The 20,936-nt window shown below is 36.8% G+C and overlaps 1 protein-coding gene across 1 annotated transcript in view; it reads right to left on the bottom strand.

Moving 5' to 3' along the window:
- Positions 1-333: 333 nt before the first annotated feature.
- Positions 334-20,936, bottom strand: part of pappa2 (pappalysin 2) — a 70,484-nt gene continuing 49,881 nt past the window's right edge. The window contains exons 18-23 of the mRNA XM_051865047.1: positions 19,086-19,254; positions 18,867-18,999; positions 18,313-18,422; positions 15,259-15,330; positions 4,202-4,300; positions 334-1,063 (exon numbers count right to left, since the gene is read on the bottom strand). Of these exons, the coding sequence (XP_051721007.1) occupies positions 956-1,063; positions 4,202-4,300; positions 15,259-15,330; positions 18,313-18,422; positions 18,867-18,999; positions 19,086-19,254 (691 nt within the window). The 3' untranslated portion in view covers positions 334-955. The remainder of the gene's footprint in view (positions 1,064-4,201; positions 4,301-15,258; positions 15,331-18,312; positions 18,423-18,866; positions 19,000-19,085; positions 19,255-20,936) is intronic.

Here is a 20,936-nt window from a genome sequence, read left to right as displayed (position 1 = left end):
ACATGTCAACAGAGAGAAGTCTGTGAAATCACTGGAAGATCTACATTTTAAGGTAAAAAAAAAAAAAAAAAAAAATGAAATGCATAGATGAATTATTCATAGTAAGATCAATAACGTATTTAGAAAACAGATTTTCTTTACTATTTCATTTCCTTATATTATTAATTTGTTATCCTTTAATATATTTAATTTTCGACTTTAATATTCTTGATTTCATATTGTATTTCAGTCTTCATTTTGCACCATTTGATAGTTAAAATAATTTTAATCAAATCTTGATATTTAAATAAAAAGAAAATATTGTGCACAATAATGGACAATGGACTTTTAAAATCCCAAGCAGCTTGTCTTTAATAGTGTGTATTTGTACTTTATTGATATGACAGTGATACTACACTTTAACAGAATGAAGAGCATACAAAAATAGTATCATATATTTCCATTACAATTGCTATAAATGAACCTTCTTTTCCATGCATTTCACAGGTTTTGCATGTACATGTACAGGGTAAAAAATAAGGATGAGGAGGGGGAAAAAATCCAGAATTCTGAATGAACTGACAGTCTGAGATAAAAACTTGTTTATATACCTGTATTAATGACATATAGGTGTTAAGAATATGGCTCACAACAAGCAAGAGCTATTTGTATAAAATATCAGCTACGCGTGAAACAATTTTTGTCTGCTCGATGGTGTACGTAAATGATTGTGGGCTAAAATATTGGTCATATCTACATCTACATCTATGTTAGAGATTTTGAAAATATATTAGGTATTATTTTACAGATTAGTGTTGAAGAGGGTTGTTTTTTATGCAATGCTATGGTTTGAATTACTGCCTTTGATCAGCCTCTCCTCTCATGTGGAGCGAGAAACAACATTCAGGTTATTGTTTGACGTTTTCTTTTCAAGCCAGTCTGAGAGCTGTCTGCGCACTCTCCGCCTCGCCATCATTCACAGCGGTCCTGGCTCCTTTCGCTTGGCTATGCCCTTGTTCTCTTCGGCTTCAGGGTCACGGCAGGTGCACTCATCGTGATCGCAGTCCACCCCGAACTGAATGACCTGTCAATCAAACGGACACACTTTTACAAACAGCGTCCAAAAAATATTCGGCCACAAACATCTGATACGGTATGTGGCAGCCACACGCAGTCTTTGAACGAGAGATCAAAGTGTGGTTCTGTAATTCGGCTCGAAAATACATTGCAGTAGATCAAAACAATGAACAATACCTTTTTCCAGATGTGTGATCGATATCAACTGTTGACTAAATTACTCAAAATGACCAATAGAATAAGTCTATTGAAGAAATATGTACAAAAACTTGGGGAATGGTCTGTTCGGGTGTTTATTTTCATAGCTAGAAAATTATAAGGATTGGGGTTTTTACACTAGAAGGATTGCTAGGATTGATTAGGACATTACGGTCATGTTCAGTGCTGCAGGGAACGAAAGACAGAAAGCAAGCCCGACTGCGAGCAGATGAGTAAAGGAGGTGAACACATGTTAAGAATCAACAGGAGGAGGTTCTCGTCCAGGATTCGTGCCATCACCACAGGTTACAAAATAAACCCAAATTCCCAGCTAAGCGGCCTACTGCAGGAAAAGTAAATATGAAACTAGAGGATAAGGGCTGATTTCACCTGATGCTTATGGGATGCAATTGTCCAATTGCAGTCCAATTGAGTATATTCAAATAATCTAAATTATTAATGCGTTTTAAAAGGGACCTATTATGTCCCTTTTTACAAGATGTAATATAAGTCTTAGTAATATAAGTTTTAGCTCAAAATACCCAACAGATCATTTATTATACCATGTTGTAAATGCCTACTTTTTAGTGGAACGAAAAACATGCTGTTTTTGTGCATGTGTCTTTAAAGGGTTAGTTCACTCAAAAATTCTGTCATTAATTACTCACCCTCATGTCGTTCCACACCCATAAGACCTTCGTTCATCTTCGGAACACAAATTAAGATATTTTTGATAAAATCCGATGGCTCAGTGAGGCCTCCATTGACAGCAAGATAATTAACACTTTCAATGCCCAGAAAGCTACTAAAGACATATTTAAAACAGTTCATGTGACTACAGCGGTTCAACCTTAATGTTATGAAGCGACAAGAATACTTTTTGTGCACCAAAAAAACAAAATAACGACTTTTTTTCCAACATTATCTAGTGATGGGCGATTTCAAAACGCTGCTTCATGAAACTTCGAAACTTTACGAAACTTTTGTTTCGAATCAGTGGTTTGGAGCGTGTATCAAACTGCCAAAGTCACGTGAACCATTGAAATTTCGAAACGTTTCGAAACACTTATGACGTAATGAAGCCTCGTTTACTGAAATCACGTGACTTTGGCAGTTTGATACGCACTCCGAACCACTGATTCGAAACAAAAGATTCGTAAAGCTTTGACGCTTCATGAAGCAGTGTTTTGCCTCATGAACTAGATTGACTAGATTTTGCCTCATGAACTAGACAGACTGTTGAATAAAGTCGTTATTTAGTTTTTTTGGCGCACAAAAAGTATTTTCGTCACTTCATAACATTAAGGTTGAACCACTGTAGTCACATGACCCGTTTTAAAAATGTCTTTAGTACCTTTCTGGGTTAATTATCTTGCTGTCAATGGAGGCCTCACTGAGCCATCGGATTTTATCAACAATATCTTAATTTGTGTTCTGAAGATACACAAAGGTCTTACGGGTGTGGAACGACATGATGGTGAGTAATTAACAACAGAATTTTCATTTTTAGATGAACTAACCCTTTAAATGCAAATGAGCTGCTGCTCCCCACCCCGCTTTCCAGAAGAGAGCGGAGCCTCTACAACTCGTACCTCAGATACTCTGCCAAAAACTAAAACATCTGTTTGGTTTTGATTATCATCTCTTTCACGGTCACGCTCACGTGACATTGCAGTTCTTCATCATTATGAAAGTTTATTATTTCCATGCGTTTTTAAGCCACATCAGTCTCAACTTCTGATATATGGTTTTCTGAGCACACACATCCGAAGCATGCGCAGAGTATTAAACTAAGTTCTCTTTCACGTCTCATTATGCTTAAACTGTCAAATACACACAAGGTTATGCCAAAAACACAAAGTTTACATAAACACAGTCGGTTATGCTTGTGAACAAAAGCAGCAAGTAAAGAAATCACATGTGTATACTAGATCTGTGTATTAAAGTGAAAGCAGCGTAATATGCAGTACCTACTGCTGTATATGCTGTTAATATGAATCAAACAACAAAAGAAAAACAGAAAATCACTCACTGCTCTTGACTGAATAACTTCAATACATTTCTTACTTGAATGCTGCTGTTAAATGCTTTGGTGAGGAGATCAACATGGCTCACTCAGGGCAGGGTCTATGCTAATAGGACAGAGTCCGTCAGCAGTCGTGGGCGGGGCTTGTGCATTGCATAGAAACTGCAAACGGCTTATTCTGAGACACTGCTTATGATTTATGGGGATTAAAATAAAAAGAGTGGGTGGATTTTTACCATTATTGGGTGTCTGTGTATACACATTTATGTTCAAACACCATGTAAAAGTGAATTTTGCATAACAGGTCTCCTTTAAAATACCCAAATATTTGCTTTCGGATCACCCACACAAAATAGAGCAATGCAGAGTATCTCTGCATATCATTTTGTTTCCTGTGCATGTGGAAGGTATTTGGATGCTAGAAAAGGAGCTGAGGGATGAGAGGAATTTGTTCTTTATTGTCCAACCTTCTTTCTGGCTGTCATCCTAGACGCTCTTAAACCAGGCTGCCCCACCAACGTACTCGGACTTTTCCATGGCCTGCGTAAACAGAAGCATGGCAGCTCCGCCGGACCTACAGTGGCAGGATGCTGTTCCTCACGGTTTATTTCACTTTCTCAGAAGCTGCTTGTTTTACAGTTGCCCGTGACCGCTGACACCTGGTCCTCTGCTAATAAAAGCTGCTCTATTCAGTCATTTATTTATGACAGACACTTTCCTCCGAGCTCATTCTCTCTATGGGAGAACACGCCACCTGAGTGCCTAATGATGTGGGCGACGTTCATGGAAAGGGTTGACAATGTGGTGGTACGATATGAGACAGGCACTCTGGGAGAGGGATGAGAAAATGACTATGCCGCATAGGATGAACGAAGATGAGAGGAATAGCCTTTCAGATGAGCTTTAGAGGGTTTGATTTACCTTTTTAGATGAGAGAGTGGACGGACAGCAGTCTCCTCCATCATATTGGCAGTAAGCACGATTATTGATTGTGTCGCACCATCCATCTCCTCCGAACGGCTGCAAAAAAGTGTATTTAAAGGGTTAGTTCACCCAACAATGAAAATTCTGTCATTAGTTACTCACCCTCATGTCGTTCCACACCTGTAAGACTTTCATCTTCGGAACACAAATTAAGATACTTTTGCTTCGAATCAGTGGTTCAGTGGTTTTTGATGAAATCTGAGAGCTGTCTGACTCTTCCATAGACAGCAATATAACCACCATCCCTTTCAAGGTCCAGAAAAGTACTAAAGACATTGTTAAAATAATCCATGTGACTGCAGTGGTTCAACCTTAATTTTATGAAGCGACGAGAATACTTTTTGTGCTCAAAAACACAACAAAAATAACGACTTTATTCAACAACTTCGTCTCTCCCCAGCCATTCTTCTACGCTGTTTACGTCCAGACCAGCGCATCCAGGTTCTACGTCAGAACGCCGACTCATTAATTTTATGAAGCGATGAGAATACCTTTTGTAACCTTTAAAAAAAAAATAAAGATTTTATTCAACAATATCTCCTCTTCTGTGTCCTTCTCCTACGCTGTTTACATCCAGCACTTCCAGGTTCTACATCAGAAAGCCGACTCATTATTGGCCGGCTTCTGCGTCAGTATCACACGCATGTGTTGTGCTGCTCACGTCAACAGTGTCGGCCAATTCTGACATAGAACCGGGAAGCGCTGAACATAAACAGCGTTGGAGAATGACACAGAAGAGAAGATATTGTAAAACAAATAAAGTCTAAAATCAGGCTCACATTATATGCAATTAATCTAAGAATGAATCATAGTATATTATTAATTTTACAGAAACTAACTGGTTAACTATAGGCTTCCATATGCAGAACCTTACAAAACAGTTTACGTACATCCAAACAACCTGAGCAGACTGAACCAGTAAATGTGCCCTTAAAGTCTTTTAAAGGTTCATGCATGAGTTACTTCATTTTACTATGTACAATTAACAGTTTTCTCTGAACATGAGGCTGTGCGGATGTTCTTTGAATCTCAGAGGAATGAAATGCATGGATCATGCCAAAATGGATTTCTTTTACACTTTATGGTAGGTGGCATTTCTCATTTATTCATTTCAAATAAAATTAAATTGCATCTGTTATTCCAGACAAAACTTCCTAACTTCCTTGTACTTCCTTCAATGTCATTACTTCACCTGTGCGAGAGCGTGGACACCTGTTTTGCAATGCCCAAGGGAGCGAAGTCCAACCTTCTTGAGTGGACTACAATTATCAAATTTAACATTCATAAACACTTTTAAAATGTGTCATAATGCCTTCCTAAAGGATTTTTACCTAACCTAAAGGATCTGATGCCAATAACAGGAAAACAAGAGCAGTCTGCCAAAGATACTTTTGGCTCTCTTATGCTTGTGGAGTCCTTTCAAAGAGTCCAGCTTCTACCTGATTTCACATCCCTGTGCAAGAGCAGCTGGCGAGGAGATCTCTGTAGAATTTATCCCTGCTAAACCTACACCCAATCCAAAATGTTTTTCCTGCCGTGCTCTCGTTCTCCAAGTCATAAGCAATAGCATTTTTCATTCTTCAGTTTCAAGCTTGTGTATATTTCATTTATTTCTTTATTCTTGCTCTCCATCCCTTTTATTAACTTAAGCACATTGCAAATTTATTGGCAATTACAATTTGAAACCAATCGCACTACCTTGTGTTTAAATGAACGTGCTACACATTACAAGTTAAATATCTGAATCTAAAACACGTGCGTTATTAATGTTGTTTTAGAAAAGGCTGGAAAAAGAAAAATGACCTAATGCCTAAACTAAAGAATCATGTAACAGTAAATGGGAAGGATGTGTGGAATGCATCTGCCCTGGCCAGCAGAGAAAAACTGCCAGTGAATGCTAAACAACGCTGTAGTCAACCATCTGAAGCGCTACACAAAATCATCTGACCTAGACCTCATGTACATCTGGCACAAAACAAAACAATAGTCAGGAAAAGTCCAAATCGTGACCGCCGCAGACACGCAGATGACCACAAAAATAGACAATACCCTCTTAGAAAAAATGGTACAAAATCTGTCACTGGGATGGTACCTTTTAAAAACGTTCCAATATGTACACTTTTGGTACCAATAGACCAAATTGGAGCAGATGTCTCAGTTACGTCACTTGCAGCTGCGCTCGCATAGTGGTGGCAGAAAAATAGTGGTAACAAGTGGTGGAAAATGTGCAAAATCCACAGAATAAGAGAAAAAAAAAATTGTTGTGCCTTTGGATGTCAGAATCGGAATGCAAAAAATATAGTCTTCATTTTTACAGAATACTGTCGTGGAAGACGCCCTTTGAAGCTAAACGCAGACATTTATGTTGCAAGTCACAGACTGGATTGATGAAACCTTCAATGATTAGTCTACTATTAAAGCATGCATTTGATGTAAACAGTAAGTAAGTAAGAGTCATCAGCCTGAAGGGGTTTATTCTGAGATAACCAGCTGGATGTACATTATCCCGCTTATTACAGGCTACTTGCCACATCCGTAAATAATTAGACATGAAATACTGTATTGATCTGAGTCGAAATATTTTATTAGCTATTTAAACGCAAAGCTTTCAGGGAGAGAGCGGTTGCTAGCGCGGCAAGTTCAAACTAGACAGACATTTAAGGGATACGGTACATTCACACCACTTATTAAATGGCATTTCGCCAGTTAAATAATTATGGGGTTAAGAGATATTGATCTGAGATGAAACAGTTTTAAATCATACCTGTTTGTTATCTTATAATCCAACAGTGTACAAAACAATAGTCTCAAAATGGCAGCAGCTGCGTTTGTATGAAACAAGAGAGAGCGAGTCCACAATACTGGATGACATAATTAAATAACTGTACACAAAATTATGATTTGACTGAGTTTTAATATTTTATTAGCTCACCAAACGCAAAACTTCGACAAAGAAAAAACGTTCCTAGCAAGCGTATAGCACTGCTGACTTCAGTAACCTGGATGAGCCTGTGCTATCTGTTTTCAGCGGTTGTTATCAGGGAATAACATACCGCTGGATGGCACGATTGACCAATCAGAATCAAGTATTCCACATAGCCGTGTAATAAGTCTACATAATTTTTATTTCACAATTCTGGCTTTTTTTCTTGCATTTGTGTGTTTATATCTCCCAGTTCGGACTTTATAACTCACAGTTTTTGAGTTTATATCACAATTCTGAGGGGGAAAAATTCAGAAATGCAGAATATACGTGCAATTCTGAGGAAAAAAAGACAAAATAATGAGTATATCTCACAATTCTGTTTTTCCTTCTGGGAATTGTGAGATATAAACTCGGATTTGCGAGAAAAAAAGTCAGAATTGTGAGATATAAACTCAAAATTAACTTTTTTTTTTTTAATTCTTTATTGAGTGGCTTCCACAGACTGCTACTGCATTTTCTACCACCAGATAGGCTCCGCCCATACGTCCAACGTCATAGCTGTTTACAAACACAAAATAGGTCTATATATACCTTTAAGGTATTAATATGCACTCTTTAGGTACAAAGGTGTATCGTGTGAGTGTATAATCTAAATCCAGCCTGCAAAATAAATCACATTTAAGCCTCATGTCTTTCTTCATAATTAAACTTCCTAAATTGTTACATTAAACTGACATCCCCAAAACTTGCTCATTCTTTCTGTCTTGACTAAATAGTTTTAGGTTACACTTTATTTTAAGGTGTCCTTACAGTGTAATTATACATGTAAGTACTGAGTAATAATACATGTACTACATGTATTTAGGATTGGGGTTTGGTTTAGGGTTAGTTGCATGCAATTACACACAATTTACAGTTATTACTAAATTAACTACATATAAGATGTGTAACAAGGACACTGTAAAATAAAGTGTTACCTAGTTCTATTTTAGGCATAAGGACCTGCGGTGTAATTTATTTTCATCAGTGTTTTGAGACTTAATAGGAAAGACACCATGACCCTACTGTAATCCGATGATGAATATATATTTATCTCAGATAGCCTACTGCTCAGTGTAAGTTCAAGCCGTCCACTTTGAGGTATCTATCCTGAAATATTTTTTCCTGGCCTCCTCTCAAAGAGGGGCTTTCGGAGGCAACCCTGCTATGTTTTTGGGCAGTATCCAAAGCATGATTTAGATTACAGAAATTTATTGAAAATGAAACCCCCTATGAGTCACTTAAAAAAGATGTATTTTCAAAAACATAATTAACCCCTAGCAACAGTTTCTGGGATGAGCGTACGCAATCTGAGACATCGGAGAACAACAAAACGGAATCGTATCTGAAGCAAACAATCGAGGTGTCTTTTCACCTTACATGACGTTGGGAGAAATTGAATCCCTACTGGAGCGAGGGAGGACACACTCCACAGGTTGCCTGACCGACCACATCTAATGCTAAGCGAAAGATAGAATAAACAAAAACTCCATGGCAACAACATGTTTTCATGGACAACATTGTTTTGAGGCCCCATGTTAGTGCTGGCATCTCACTTCACTGAAGTATGCGCCCCTTGATTGGCTCTCTCCAGAGTTCCCAAAAGACTACTAATTATGTTCCCCTCCATTTCATTTCTAATGTAAACTTTTCCTTTTTGTCTTTAAATGCAAGCTGAATATACTGAAAAACAAATTTTAGGTAACACACCACAACAGTGAAAGGGTGAATGAAGTGTTTCCAGGTTGTTGTTTTTTTGTGTGTGTCTTGTCAACTTTTCCCATAAAATTAAGATGAAGAAACCCAGCGCATGCCCTGAGAGGAATCAAATGACCATTCTTTTAACCATATTTGCAGCAAGGAATGTGAACAGTGGTTCTTCAGTGGACCTGTGTCATCATCTGTAAAGTTTCTCAAATGGAGCCACACAAAAAGGGGAAAAAGTTGACTCAAATGCTGGTTTGAAGCAGCCAAATAAATTGTGCTTGATAGTAGCAGAGAGAGAGAGAGAGAGAAAAAAAAAAAACAATTCCACAGCTCAGAAGATCATAAACAAAATCAAAAGCATTCATAATACAAGGGGCAAATCAAGACCAAGCAACTAAACACAATCTGAGGGGTTTCAACAGAACTGAATAATACATGGAGACCTTTAATTCTTGAAGAAATCATTCCGTTAGCATTCACATTCATCTGAGAGACAAAAATTCATGGTCTCCTCCAGAACCAGAGTTACAAGAGCAGACTAAACGTCTACCTATGATTGGCCTTGTTGGTTCAAAATAAAATATTAATCATGACACATAAACTAAAGCATAACCTAAGCCGACCTCTTCACTTATCATCAGCCTATAATGGGAAAGACCTTCTGGATGCGGTGCAGAGCAACTGGAACATGTGCTGTGGTATAATTTATATTGAGTCTCCAATATAAAAGCAACTGTTTTGCTTGGTAACAAACGAGGGCAAGAGGAGATGAGAGGGTCTGGCAGATATGAGGGGTATTTGAAAATCATAAAACATCCCTCTACAGGAATGGTGTTCCAAAGTAGAATGAATAGTTCATAAAACCTGTCAGCTTTAGTCTGAAATATTAAAAAATATATGGCATATGGCATACTAAAAATGATCAAATCTGATGTTCTTGGGAAAAAAAAAAAATTGCTACTGCTACTGACATGCTACTGACAATAAAAATGAGATAAAATTATATATATATATATATATATATATATATATATATATAAAACCCTTGTGTTGTGTTGAAAACCCTATCACACTTATGGTGTTCCCGGTCAAAAATGACCAGCCTGCAAAAAATTACTTATTAATCTCTCGTTATGCTACCTTATCATCAAATATTGGATTTAATCTTTTGTCAGCTTGTTTTCTTTCAATTAAGACGGATTTTGTGTTTATTTTTGGAACTGATTGATCGTAGGCCTTATTTATTTGAGCTCACGTACCTCCGTTTTTGAGTGAAAAAAAGTGTTTTTTGTGGATAATTTTGTCAATTTTGCACAAAATATGAAAAAACTATTTGCACCATTTATCACACTAGTGCGCTTTAATGTTTAAATATGAATTTTGTTTTGAAATGGTTTTATTTTGTTTTTATTTATTACAAAATGGCACAAAATCACACTTCTTGTGTTCCCGGTCAAAAATGACCGGCCTGCAGAAAAATAACTTATAAATCACTTGTTACACTATTTTATTACCAAATATTGGATTCAATTTTTTTGTCAACTCATATTCATTTTCAATGAGCGGTCATTTTTAACCAATATAAGCTCAGATCAATGAGGCCTACAATCAATCAGTTTCAAAAATAAATACAAAACCTGTCCTAATTCAAAGAAAACAAGTTGACAAAAAGATTGAATCCAATATTTGGTGGTAAAATAGCGTAACAAGTGATTTATAAGCTATTTTTGTAGGTCGGTCATTTTTGACCAGGACCACCACAAGTGTGATTTTATGCCTTTTTGTAATAAATAAAAACCAAAATAAAAACATTTCAAAACACATTTCCTGCAAAAAACACTTTTTTCATTCAAAAACTGAGGTGCCTACTCTCAGATAAATGAGGCCTAAGATTAATAAGATGCAAAAAGAAATAAAAAAAAACAGTCCTACCTGAAAGAAAACAAGCTGACAAAAAGATTGAATCCAATATTTGGTGATAATATAGCATAATGAGAGATTTATAAGCAATTTTTTGTAAAAAAACGGTCATTTTTGACCGGGAACACCACAAGTGCGACAAGGTGAAAAACCTTCCCCAAAAAAGTACTAAAATTATCAAAAAATTTTTGAGAAGTAGTTCTTGTGTGTGAACAAAGTCACAAAGTTTCAGTCCAATGCGATAACATTAACTAGTATTTTCGGGAAAAAGAAAACCTTGTTTTATGTGTTTGTTTTACTGTATATGTGTATATACAGTATATATACAGGATATATACAGAGTACAGTACAGTACAGTATATATATATATATATATATATATATATATATATATATATATATATATATATATATATATATATAGTCAAACCAAAATTTCATCAGACACCTTCAACATTTCATTCATTAATACAGTTTATTCACTATAGTTTAAAAAAATGTTAATAAAATATGACAAGATCTCAGAGTTAAACTATGTCAGATAACACTTAAGCAAAACATGGTCAGGTCAAAGTGTCTGAATAATTTTTGGTTCCAAATTTTTATCAATTTTACTGGTAGTCCACTTTATGAAGAATTTTTGGGTATAATATGTCAATTACTATCCTCACTTACATAAATGAACTATAGTGTCCTGCACCCATTAGTAAAAATATATCAAAAATATAAAAAATGTCTGAATAATTTTTGGTTTGACTGTATAATAATATATATATATATATATATATTTTAAACAATTTATCCAAGTTACTAACATTTGAATGGCATACTGTTTTAAACACCGCTCCACCCTTTCACTTTCAAGACACGTCCCCTGACATCATTGACGGAGCTAAAAATCCAGAGAGAATTGCAATAAACAGTCATCCATTATTTTCCAAAACACTCGACTGTTAATTTCAACACTATTTTCGCTTCCAGCCTTCACATGACTCTGCTGCGTTACTTCTATTGACTTTTAGCGAAGCCTGGTATGTTACTTTCGTCACATATCATTTGTGATTATTTTACAACTGGTTTAACGCATCCATCAGTTACATAACATCCTTTAAATTTCCTCTGTCCAACTGACCTGCACACACACCGATAGATCATTCATTTGCTTTGGCACCTCAGCACTATGATTGTTGACAAAGTCTGATGAGTTAGTGCTTGGGGTGAATTTAAACAGGATTCTGTGAATTGTGGGAAGGACTCTGGAGGAACAGAAACTGGAATAATATGTTTTATGATCATGTATATACCACATTTTACAGTGGCAATGATATTTTCATTCGGTTTTACTTTTGTGATAAAAGGAGCGCCGGTAAGAATCAATCTGTCAGCATGCTGTGGGAAGATGTGGCACGCAGTCCATCAACCATTGCGCTAAATGTTTCTCTTGGCCATGAGAAATGTTCAAGATGTCTCCATACAAGAGCGGATGGTGTCGGAAATCCCTGACAGCAAAATGCCTCATTGCTGATGTAAATTTAAACTCGGGAATGTGTAAACCAAGAAATACACAGACAAAATAAAAATAGGAAACAAAATGATTCTATTTCATGACCCTTTGGATTGGGTTCATCACCAGCAACCTCAAGTATTGCTCTCCAGCTCTGAATTCCTGTGGCCATAAATGGCTTCTGCGAAAATCACTCATGAGACATATTACATGCTACTAGCTTGACCTATTATGCTTTATTTATACATGCTTTTAAAAAATGTTTCAATGTATCACAGGAATTGATTTGGGAGTTCCATATATAGTCAAACGGCCCAGTTAACAGACGTATATAGCGTTATGATTACAGAGATAGTGAAGAGCAAAACAGGTTCCCCCATCCGCGCATTGGACCACCATGACACAATAATTGGACCCTAAAACTAAAACAATCAACACCGTCGTCATTCATCACTGATTATGGTGCTCCCTGTTCCTCCTGGACCACCTCAATGCTCTGCTGGTGGTTATCTATCAGATTGTCAGAGTGCTCTTTCCTCTCTAGATCTGACAGGGAGCAGATGTGAACTCTGCCGTTTGTTTCTACGTCTTCCATTGAACACCATAATACTGATGGCGTACACTACAAATCAGTATTATAATACAGTTCTTTCACTCTGATACTGTTTCAAACCCAAATACTGTAATTTTTAATCAGTGGTATTTATTTAAAGTAGAATTTTTCAGTTTTCTTTGCCACACAAAAGATTTAGCAGTTTTGTGTGCAGAACAAGATGTAAGTTGTTTTTCACAAAAAATCTCTTTTGTTGTAGCTTACAGATCAAATACGGCATCAAATTCTCATTCATCTGTTTTTTAACCAAGTATCACTGATGTAAAATAAATTACATACATATATATATATATATATATATATATATATATATATTATATATATATAGAGAGAGAGAGAGAGAGAGAGAGAAAAGTAAAACAATTTAATTAGAAAAAATTCTTTAAAATGTACGTAGAAATATTTTATAACATTATGGGCCCTATTTTAATGATCTAAGCGCATGGTCTGAAGTGCATGGCACAGGTGCACTTAGGGCATGTTCAAAACCCCATTTCTGCTAGTTTAATGATGGAAAAAATGGCCGGCGCACCAGGCGCATGATCCAAAACGGTTGTACTTAGTCTCTTAATGAGTCATGGGTGTGTTTTGGGCGTAACGTGCAACAAACCAATCAGAGTGTCATCTCCCATTCCCTTTAAAAGCCAGGTGTGCTTGCACCATGGCGAATTCGCTATTTACATGGCGGAATATAGACACCCTCAACCTGACGAGTCAGTTTTAATACATGTGTGCATTGCCACAATTGAAAAAATAAATACTGCGCCATTGACTTTAGATCAGGTTTTTGTTGGTCAGTGCGCAGTCATTTTCAGTTGCCTCAAAATAGCAACACGCCAACAATGCGCCTGAACACACCTCGTTTTCAGACCAGCGCGCCGATGGGTGAACAGATGGCCGTGAGTACATTTGCTATTTAAACAACATCGGCGTTTACATGCGCGTTCTTAAGCCAATTATTCTGAATAAGTCGACAACGAACGTGGTCATGTAAACACGGTAACCCATTTTCTTTTATCGGAGTAAGGTCATAAACGGCTTAAGCATAAACCGGTCAGAACAGGTAGTTTTTTGGCTCTCATCCGATTTTGCACGGCATGTAAACACATTAACCTGCTTTCTGTCAGCTTATTGAAGTGTGCATGTGTGATATGTGACAGAAACGCATCCTTAGTGCAGATTTAAATGCATCCAGACAGAGCGAGCGTTTTGCAAGAAAGGAAGAAGGAAATATATTGCAAACGTAGACTCTTTCAAGACCCAGAAACTTGTAAAAATGTGTTCTCATCTCTCGTGAGGCAGAAGTAGAAGTGGTTCAGACAAAACGCTGCATCTGTTACTGCATGAGAGAATAATAGCCTTTATGAGCTGTAAGTTTCTCCCTGACATGTTGCAAGCTTTATTTAACATCACAACTGATATAACATATGGAATACTCGGAGTCAGATACGCAAATGATTATTTTTGACGTCAGTTTACTGGTTTGCATGTAAACGTGGAAAACTGTTATTTTTTTTCAATAAGCTGATATTCGTTAGTTATCAGCTTACTGGTGTGCATGTAAACGTACTTCTTCGGGCTGAAACTAGCAAAAAAAAACACTTGCGTCACGTCTGCCGTCACATTGCGCAGGGTGCATGATAGGGCCCTTAATCTTTACTGTCACTTTCGCTCAATTTAATACGTTCTTTTATTATATTGTCAAAAAAAATCTTACTGATCCCTAAACTTAAACTAAAAAATGAAAACAATAATAGATTAAATAATAAAAAAATAATAATAATAGATCAATTTTAAAAAATGTATCCAAGTCTCACACTTCATTAATTTAAATGGCATACTTTACTAAACACCTCTCAACCCTTTCACTTTCGAGATAAACTGCTTGACATCACTGACAGAGCTAAAATCCAGAGAGAACACAAAAAAAAACAAAAAACATTCCACTGTTAATTTCAAGACTTGAACCATAGTGCTAAAGTTACATGGACTACTTTTATGGTGCTTGTATTCTTTGTTTTTATCCTTTTTTAAGCTTTTGTTCACTATAAACTGTTGCTATATGGAAAAGAGCTGCATAAATATTTGTGTTCTACTGGGAAAAAAAAGCATTTTGTAATGATAAGAGGGTGACAGAATCCTTTAGATTCTAGAAAGAACCTAGAATCATTTACATTTTGCATAAAATCGCATTAGCTCCCAGAGCTTTTTTTTTCTTGTGCAATACTGTACTTGTACACCTTTGACCAGAAAGACTTCACATAATATAATTGGCACTCACTCACCTCACAGGACTGAATGCAGTAGATCTGTGCTGGATTTGGATGCCACTTCAACATGCCAGTGCAGACAATACTCTTTAAAGGGAAGAGAAATAGAGGAGCAAGAGAGGGAAGGGGACAGGGTTAACTTACTGCATTGTAATGAATGATGACATCATTAAACAAAAAATGTGATTTATTACTCTTGATGGAGTTCTTGTAACATGCATTTTTTTTAAAGAGGAAAAAGATTAATTTCTATTTTATTTTGACTTTTCCAGAAATCTAATAATATTTAACTCAATTTTAAAAGACAAAATCAGCCATGGTGCCTAAAAATAATTAATATCTAATAACTATGACATATAAAAAGAGTTCTCTCTGTCCTTTCAATTTGAACAAATATTTCACTGATTTGACGTTTTCTCAGAATTGGAAAGCTGACCTGTTTCTACAGCAGAATTTCTGGAAAGAAACTTGCTTATCTCTTATTCATCTCCCTCCTACTGTGACCTTTCCTCCATCATTCTTACCCAATCTGCAATACTTTGGACAACATTCCTGGAAAGCAGGCTGTTCTTAGGGGTGCTGATGTATCTTTATAAACAATGGGAGTCTGACACCTTCAGAGGCGTCATGCTTGACGTGTGGCTCTTATAAAAACATCACACTGTAATCATTAATCACACAAGCTGATATGACAGCGAGAGACAGAATCAACACTTTCGCAGAGAGATTTCAACGGTAAGGTGAGTTGAACCTGGTTTTGGAGTGAGAAACAAGGTAACCCAATCCAACGTATCACTCTGATGTGCCAATAATATGATTCCAACTTTGTGTCCAAAGTATTAAGTCTTGCAGGTCCTCTGCCTCTTAGAGCCAAATAATCCCCCACCCCCACCCCAGACAAATATCAGAAAAGTGAGCAGTTTTACATTTGATACATGTCAAACACACCTCATGTCATGATGTGTGGAACAGGGGAAAAAACACATTTCATGTTAGTCTTAGAAAAGGACTGCAAGGGACATTTTTGCGGGTCAGCCTTGACTACATTTAAAAGACATTTTTTGCATGCAAAAACCTTTTGTGTGGGGTTTGAATTAGTGGACAAGGACCACTTGGTCCTTAAAGGGGACATATTATGCCCCTTTGCACAAGATCTAATATAAGTCTCTGGTGTGTCTGTGAAGTTTCAGCTTAAAATACAGAACAGATCACAAATGTGCCGCTATTTGGGTGTGAGCAAAAACACGCCATTTTGTGCGTGTCCCTTTAAATGCAAATGAGCTTTCCAGAAGAGGGCGGAGCTTTAACAGCTAGCACTTCAGATATTCAACAACAACAAAGCTGGAGAATCTCACGCAGCCAAAATGTCACACAGCCGGTAACACTTTACAATAATGTTCAATCCGTTATAATGCATTATAATGCAAACTAACAATGAACATTTTCACAGCATTTATCAATCTAAGGTGTTAGGGTTAGATTTATCAATCTAACTCTAACCCTAAATGATAATATATAAATATTTATTTTCATAATACAGTTATATGTGAGAATATTTATAAATATTTAAAATGTATAAATACACTACTGTTAGTTGCTAATTCATGTTAATATAGTTAACAACTTTTGATACACAAATGTATTAGAATGTACACTGTGTGCAGAATTATTAGGCAAGTTGATTTTCTGATCATATTACTAATGCAATACTAGAAATTGCAAAAGTTAATACTTGACCAATGGACAGCAAAATGCTCATTGGGTCAGCAGGGTCAGACAAAAACAGGTGGAAAAGAAAAGACACATGTTGACTGCAAAAGAATTAAGAATTAAGGTGAAGAATTAAGTGTGAAACCATCAGGAACCCTTTAGTCTCCAGAGCCACCATTTTCCAGAACTGAAACCTACCTGGAGTCTCCAGAAGTGCAAGGTGTCAGGATCTCAGAGACTTAGGTTAGGTACAGACTTGATAAGAATCACAAGCTGAAGTGTTGTAAAATACATGAAGACTGTTTTTTTATAGGCTTTATAGACAGACAGATTGAGAGTGACTCTTGAAGGACCAGCACCACATCCTCTTGTACCACTGTTTGAAGAATTTATCTTCCAATTTGGCAGTAAGTTTTGGGAGTTCAGTTTTGCAGAGATGGACTAAAAATTATCTTCCAAACCTTACTGCCAAATTGGAAGATAAATTCTTCAAACAGTGGTACAAGAGGATGTGGTGCTGGTGCTTCAAGAGTCACTCTCAATCTGTCTGTCTACAAAGCCTATAAAAAACAGTCTTCATGTATTTTACAACACTTCAGCTTGTGATTCTTATCAAGTCAGGGTCATTTTTTAGGATTCTTTACCTAAAATAAGTCCCTGAGATCCTGACACCTTGCACTTCTGGTAACTCCAGGTAAGCTGCAGTTCTGAAAAAATGGTGGCTCTGGAGACTAAAGGGTTCCTGATGGTTTCACACTTAATTCTTCACCTTAATTCTTTTGCAGTCAACATGTGTCTTTTCTTCTCCACCTGTTTTGTCTGACCCTGCTGACCCAATGAGCATTTTGCTATTAACATTTGCAAGTATTAACATTGAAATTTCTAGTATTGCATTAGTATTGCATCCTTCTCATGAGCATTTAATAATTTTTGACTTTTCAGTGTGAGTTAAATCTCTTTTTTGGCACATTTTGCCTGTAAAAGAAAACCTGCCTAATAATTATGCACACCTGAATATAAGGCGTTTTTCATTTCCAGCCTTCATGAACAATTATATATCACTTATAAATGATTAAATACAAAATTAATAGTAGTTATTAAGATTGACGTGGTTTGGAATTGGTAAAATGTGCTTGGAAAAGAAATCAACTTGCCTAATAATTCTGCACACGGTATAGAAATTAAAATAAATTGGCTTAAATTAAATTAACATTAAATTAGATTGTTAGTTCATGATTTCCAACACAAAGACTGCATATAAAGAGTCCATTAAGACTTGAACTTGGAGTTTGGTTAAAGAACAAGAACAGCCAATGATATCAAATAACAATTTGTGGCAAACTGGCCCGACCACCTCACCTGAACCTTGCTGGGAAGCATCCAATGCTCTACTGTATCAGCGCTGGAGCCATTGGCTAAGACCACAGGGTCACTCAAGGCCACAATGCATGTTGGGTAACAGACTGCACCTGTCATGACACAAAGCGAGCTTTGCTTTAACCATGATTTGCATCTGTTGAATTTATTCATGTGAGCACATGAATAGCCAAGCTCCAGACTAGTCATCCATAGTTGAACAGCTTGGCAGGTTGGCACTCAAAAGTATCCTACTGCATGCAACTGACTGTGGTCTAGCGGCCCAGGTATGTCTAGACTGCGCATTAGAAAGGATCCATGCAGTAGCCTAAATATATTACCAAATAAAACCAATATATTTAAAAATACAATGCAGAAGAAAAATAGTAAAGATGCATATTGTATTATACGTATATTCAGACAAATAACTGAGATGGCCAAGAAAAAGATTTCTTAGAAATCTCCTGACTAGTCATTTCCATATTTTAAAAGGGTAACTTTGATCTGATAACCAAACTGGCGAGTGAGCAAATTTTTTTGCCAATTTAAATCCTCACCCACGTCAAAGCCCTCCTCACAGATGTATTCCACCAGGTTAATGTCAAGAGGAGCCTGGCATGATCCTTCTATCTTCTTACACATAGTGAAGTTCTCAGTCCATCTGCCATCTTTGGTGCATCGAATGCTGGACTGAGGGAACAAACATATATGAGTGTTTAATTACAGTAGCATTTGGGAATACACAGATAGAGCTGGCCTACAAAGTGCTACAATACCTTTTCTATTGGATCGGGACACTGAAGCGTGCAGATACTATCAAAGTCCAAATTGTTGGTGCAGGTGTACATGCCCTCAAACATCGGGGGAAGAGGAGGGCATGTGACAGGTGAACAGCTGCCCTCTTGCCACATCCCACCCTCCAAACACTCCAACCTCAGAAACTTCCTGAGAAAAACAAGTCATTATCATGAAGGAGGGGTAATTCATAATGTCAGTACAAAAGCATTACTTAGACTGTGTTTCTAAGGCCTACACTACTAGATTTATTAAGGTATTAGACAGATTTATCTTTTTATTCCTGTAATGCCAAAGCTGAATTTCCAGCAGCCGTTATTCCAGTCTTCATTGTTACATGATCTTTCACAAATCAGTCTAATATGCTGATTTGATGCTCAAGAAACATTTCTTTGTTTACATGTGCACTAATAATGCGATTATTTCTCATAATCGGAATAAGGTCTTAATCGCAGTAAGATGTTTACATGACACGAGCAGAACTCTTTACTCCAGTTTACATGCAATTTTCAATACGTTACTCTGATTATTCGCTAATAAATATGGTTATACCAAACACAGATAGGCATCCAGTATGTATGTTACCGGCCATTTTTTTCTTCGTGTTGTCTGGATGAAGAGACGGAGCAGAGATTTTGCAGCGAGTTGTGTTGACAGAGTTTAGCGATTTGGTGAAGAGAAAACTTCAGAATAATGTCACGGAGTTCATTCATGAAGTTGTGTGAACGATACACGGCATCCGTGTACATCCGAGCACACGCGCACATTGGTCAGAGCGGTAATAATGCGATTAAGGTGTTTACATGCCTTTATAAAACGAATAGTTCCGGCCCTTGATTCTGATTGGTTGAACCGCGTTCGAAGCTGTTGTAAAATTCCTGAAAACATACAGCTGACCGCATTTCATAAGTATCGCTGCGCTACTGAGTGTGTATGTTGCTGCATCTGTCTTAGCATTAGCAACCACTCTTAACAACGTAAACTGTTTGTTCTCAATTGATTTTGTTCATTGAAGCTTACTGCATTATGTAGAAGAATATTGTGAGAGAGATATCGAGTGACCGAGTGTATTACCTGCATTCAGATTTAGCATTTTCCTTCAGGTCCTATGTTCATAATAATAAATTTGTTTGAAGTTCACTGCGATCTTGCCCTTTTAACATTTAATGGGTTTTCCCGTGCCCTGCTGACACTGACAGTGCTAGTCAAAGCATGCGTTTTGTTCCGTGTTCACAACAAGTTTCAATATAACAGTCTTTGCGACTGAGTGACTCGCTCATAAAAACAATCTTTGCTGCCATCTAATGGCGTAATAAATGTAAATAATAAACTTTTGTTGCTGTTCACAGTCAGGGACTATTTTTTCTAGCGGAAGGAAGGCTTTTAATGATTTTACTTCATTAAAATTGCATTGATACATATGTTTTGGCTTTAATATTTGTATTGTGTGGTAACTGTTTAATAAAAGCATTAAGCCCTGTGAAGTCGTGGTTTACAGTGAATTTAAGGGGGTTTTAGGCACTCCGCGTCATGCCTAACAACGCCCCTTAGCTGTTATAAAATCACTGTAAACCACAGCTTCTTGAGGCTTATTGCTTTAGTTTATTGCGATTAAAATCGGCATCCACCTAATTTAATGCGATGGTTACTACGATTATGAGCTTAATCGCATTAGTTTGATCGAAGTATTGCGTTTACATGAGGTAAAGTTTAATCGCAATATTGCCAACATCCAATTATAATCGCATTATGAGGGTACATGTAAACGTGTATTTTTGTGGAATACTTGACACATTTCTTTTCAAGATTCTTTGATTGAATAGAAAGTTCAA

Source organism: Ctenopharyngodon idella, chromosome 2 (genome assembly GCF_019924925.1).
Source record: "Ctenopharyngodon idella isolate HZGC_01 chromosome 2, HZGC01, whole genome shotgun sequence".
NCBI lineage: Eukaryota > Metazoa > Chordata > Actinopteri > Cypriniformes > Xenocyprididae > Ctenopharyngodon > Ctenopharyngodon idella.
The sequence above is the reverse complement of the archived record's forward strand: the minus strand, read 5'-3'. Positions and strand labels throughout refer to the sequence as shown.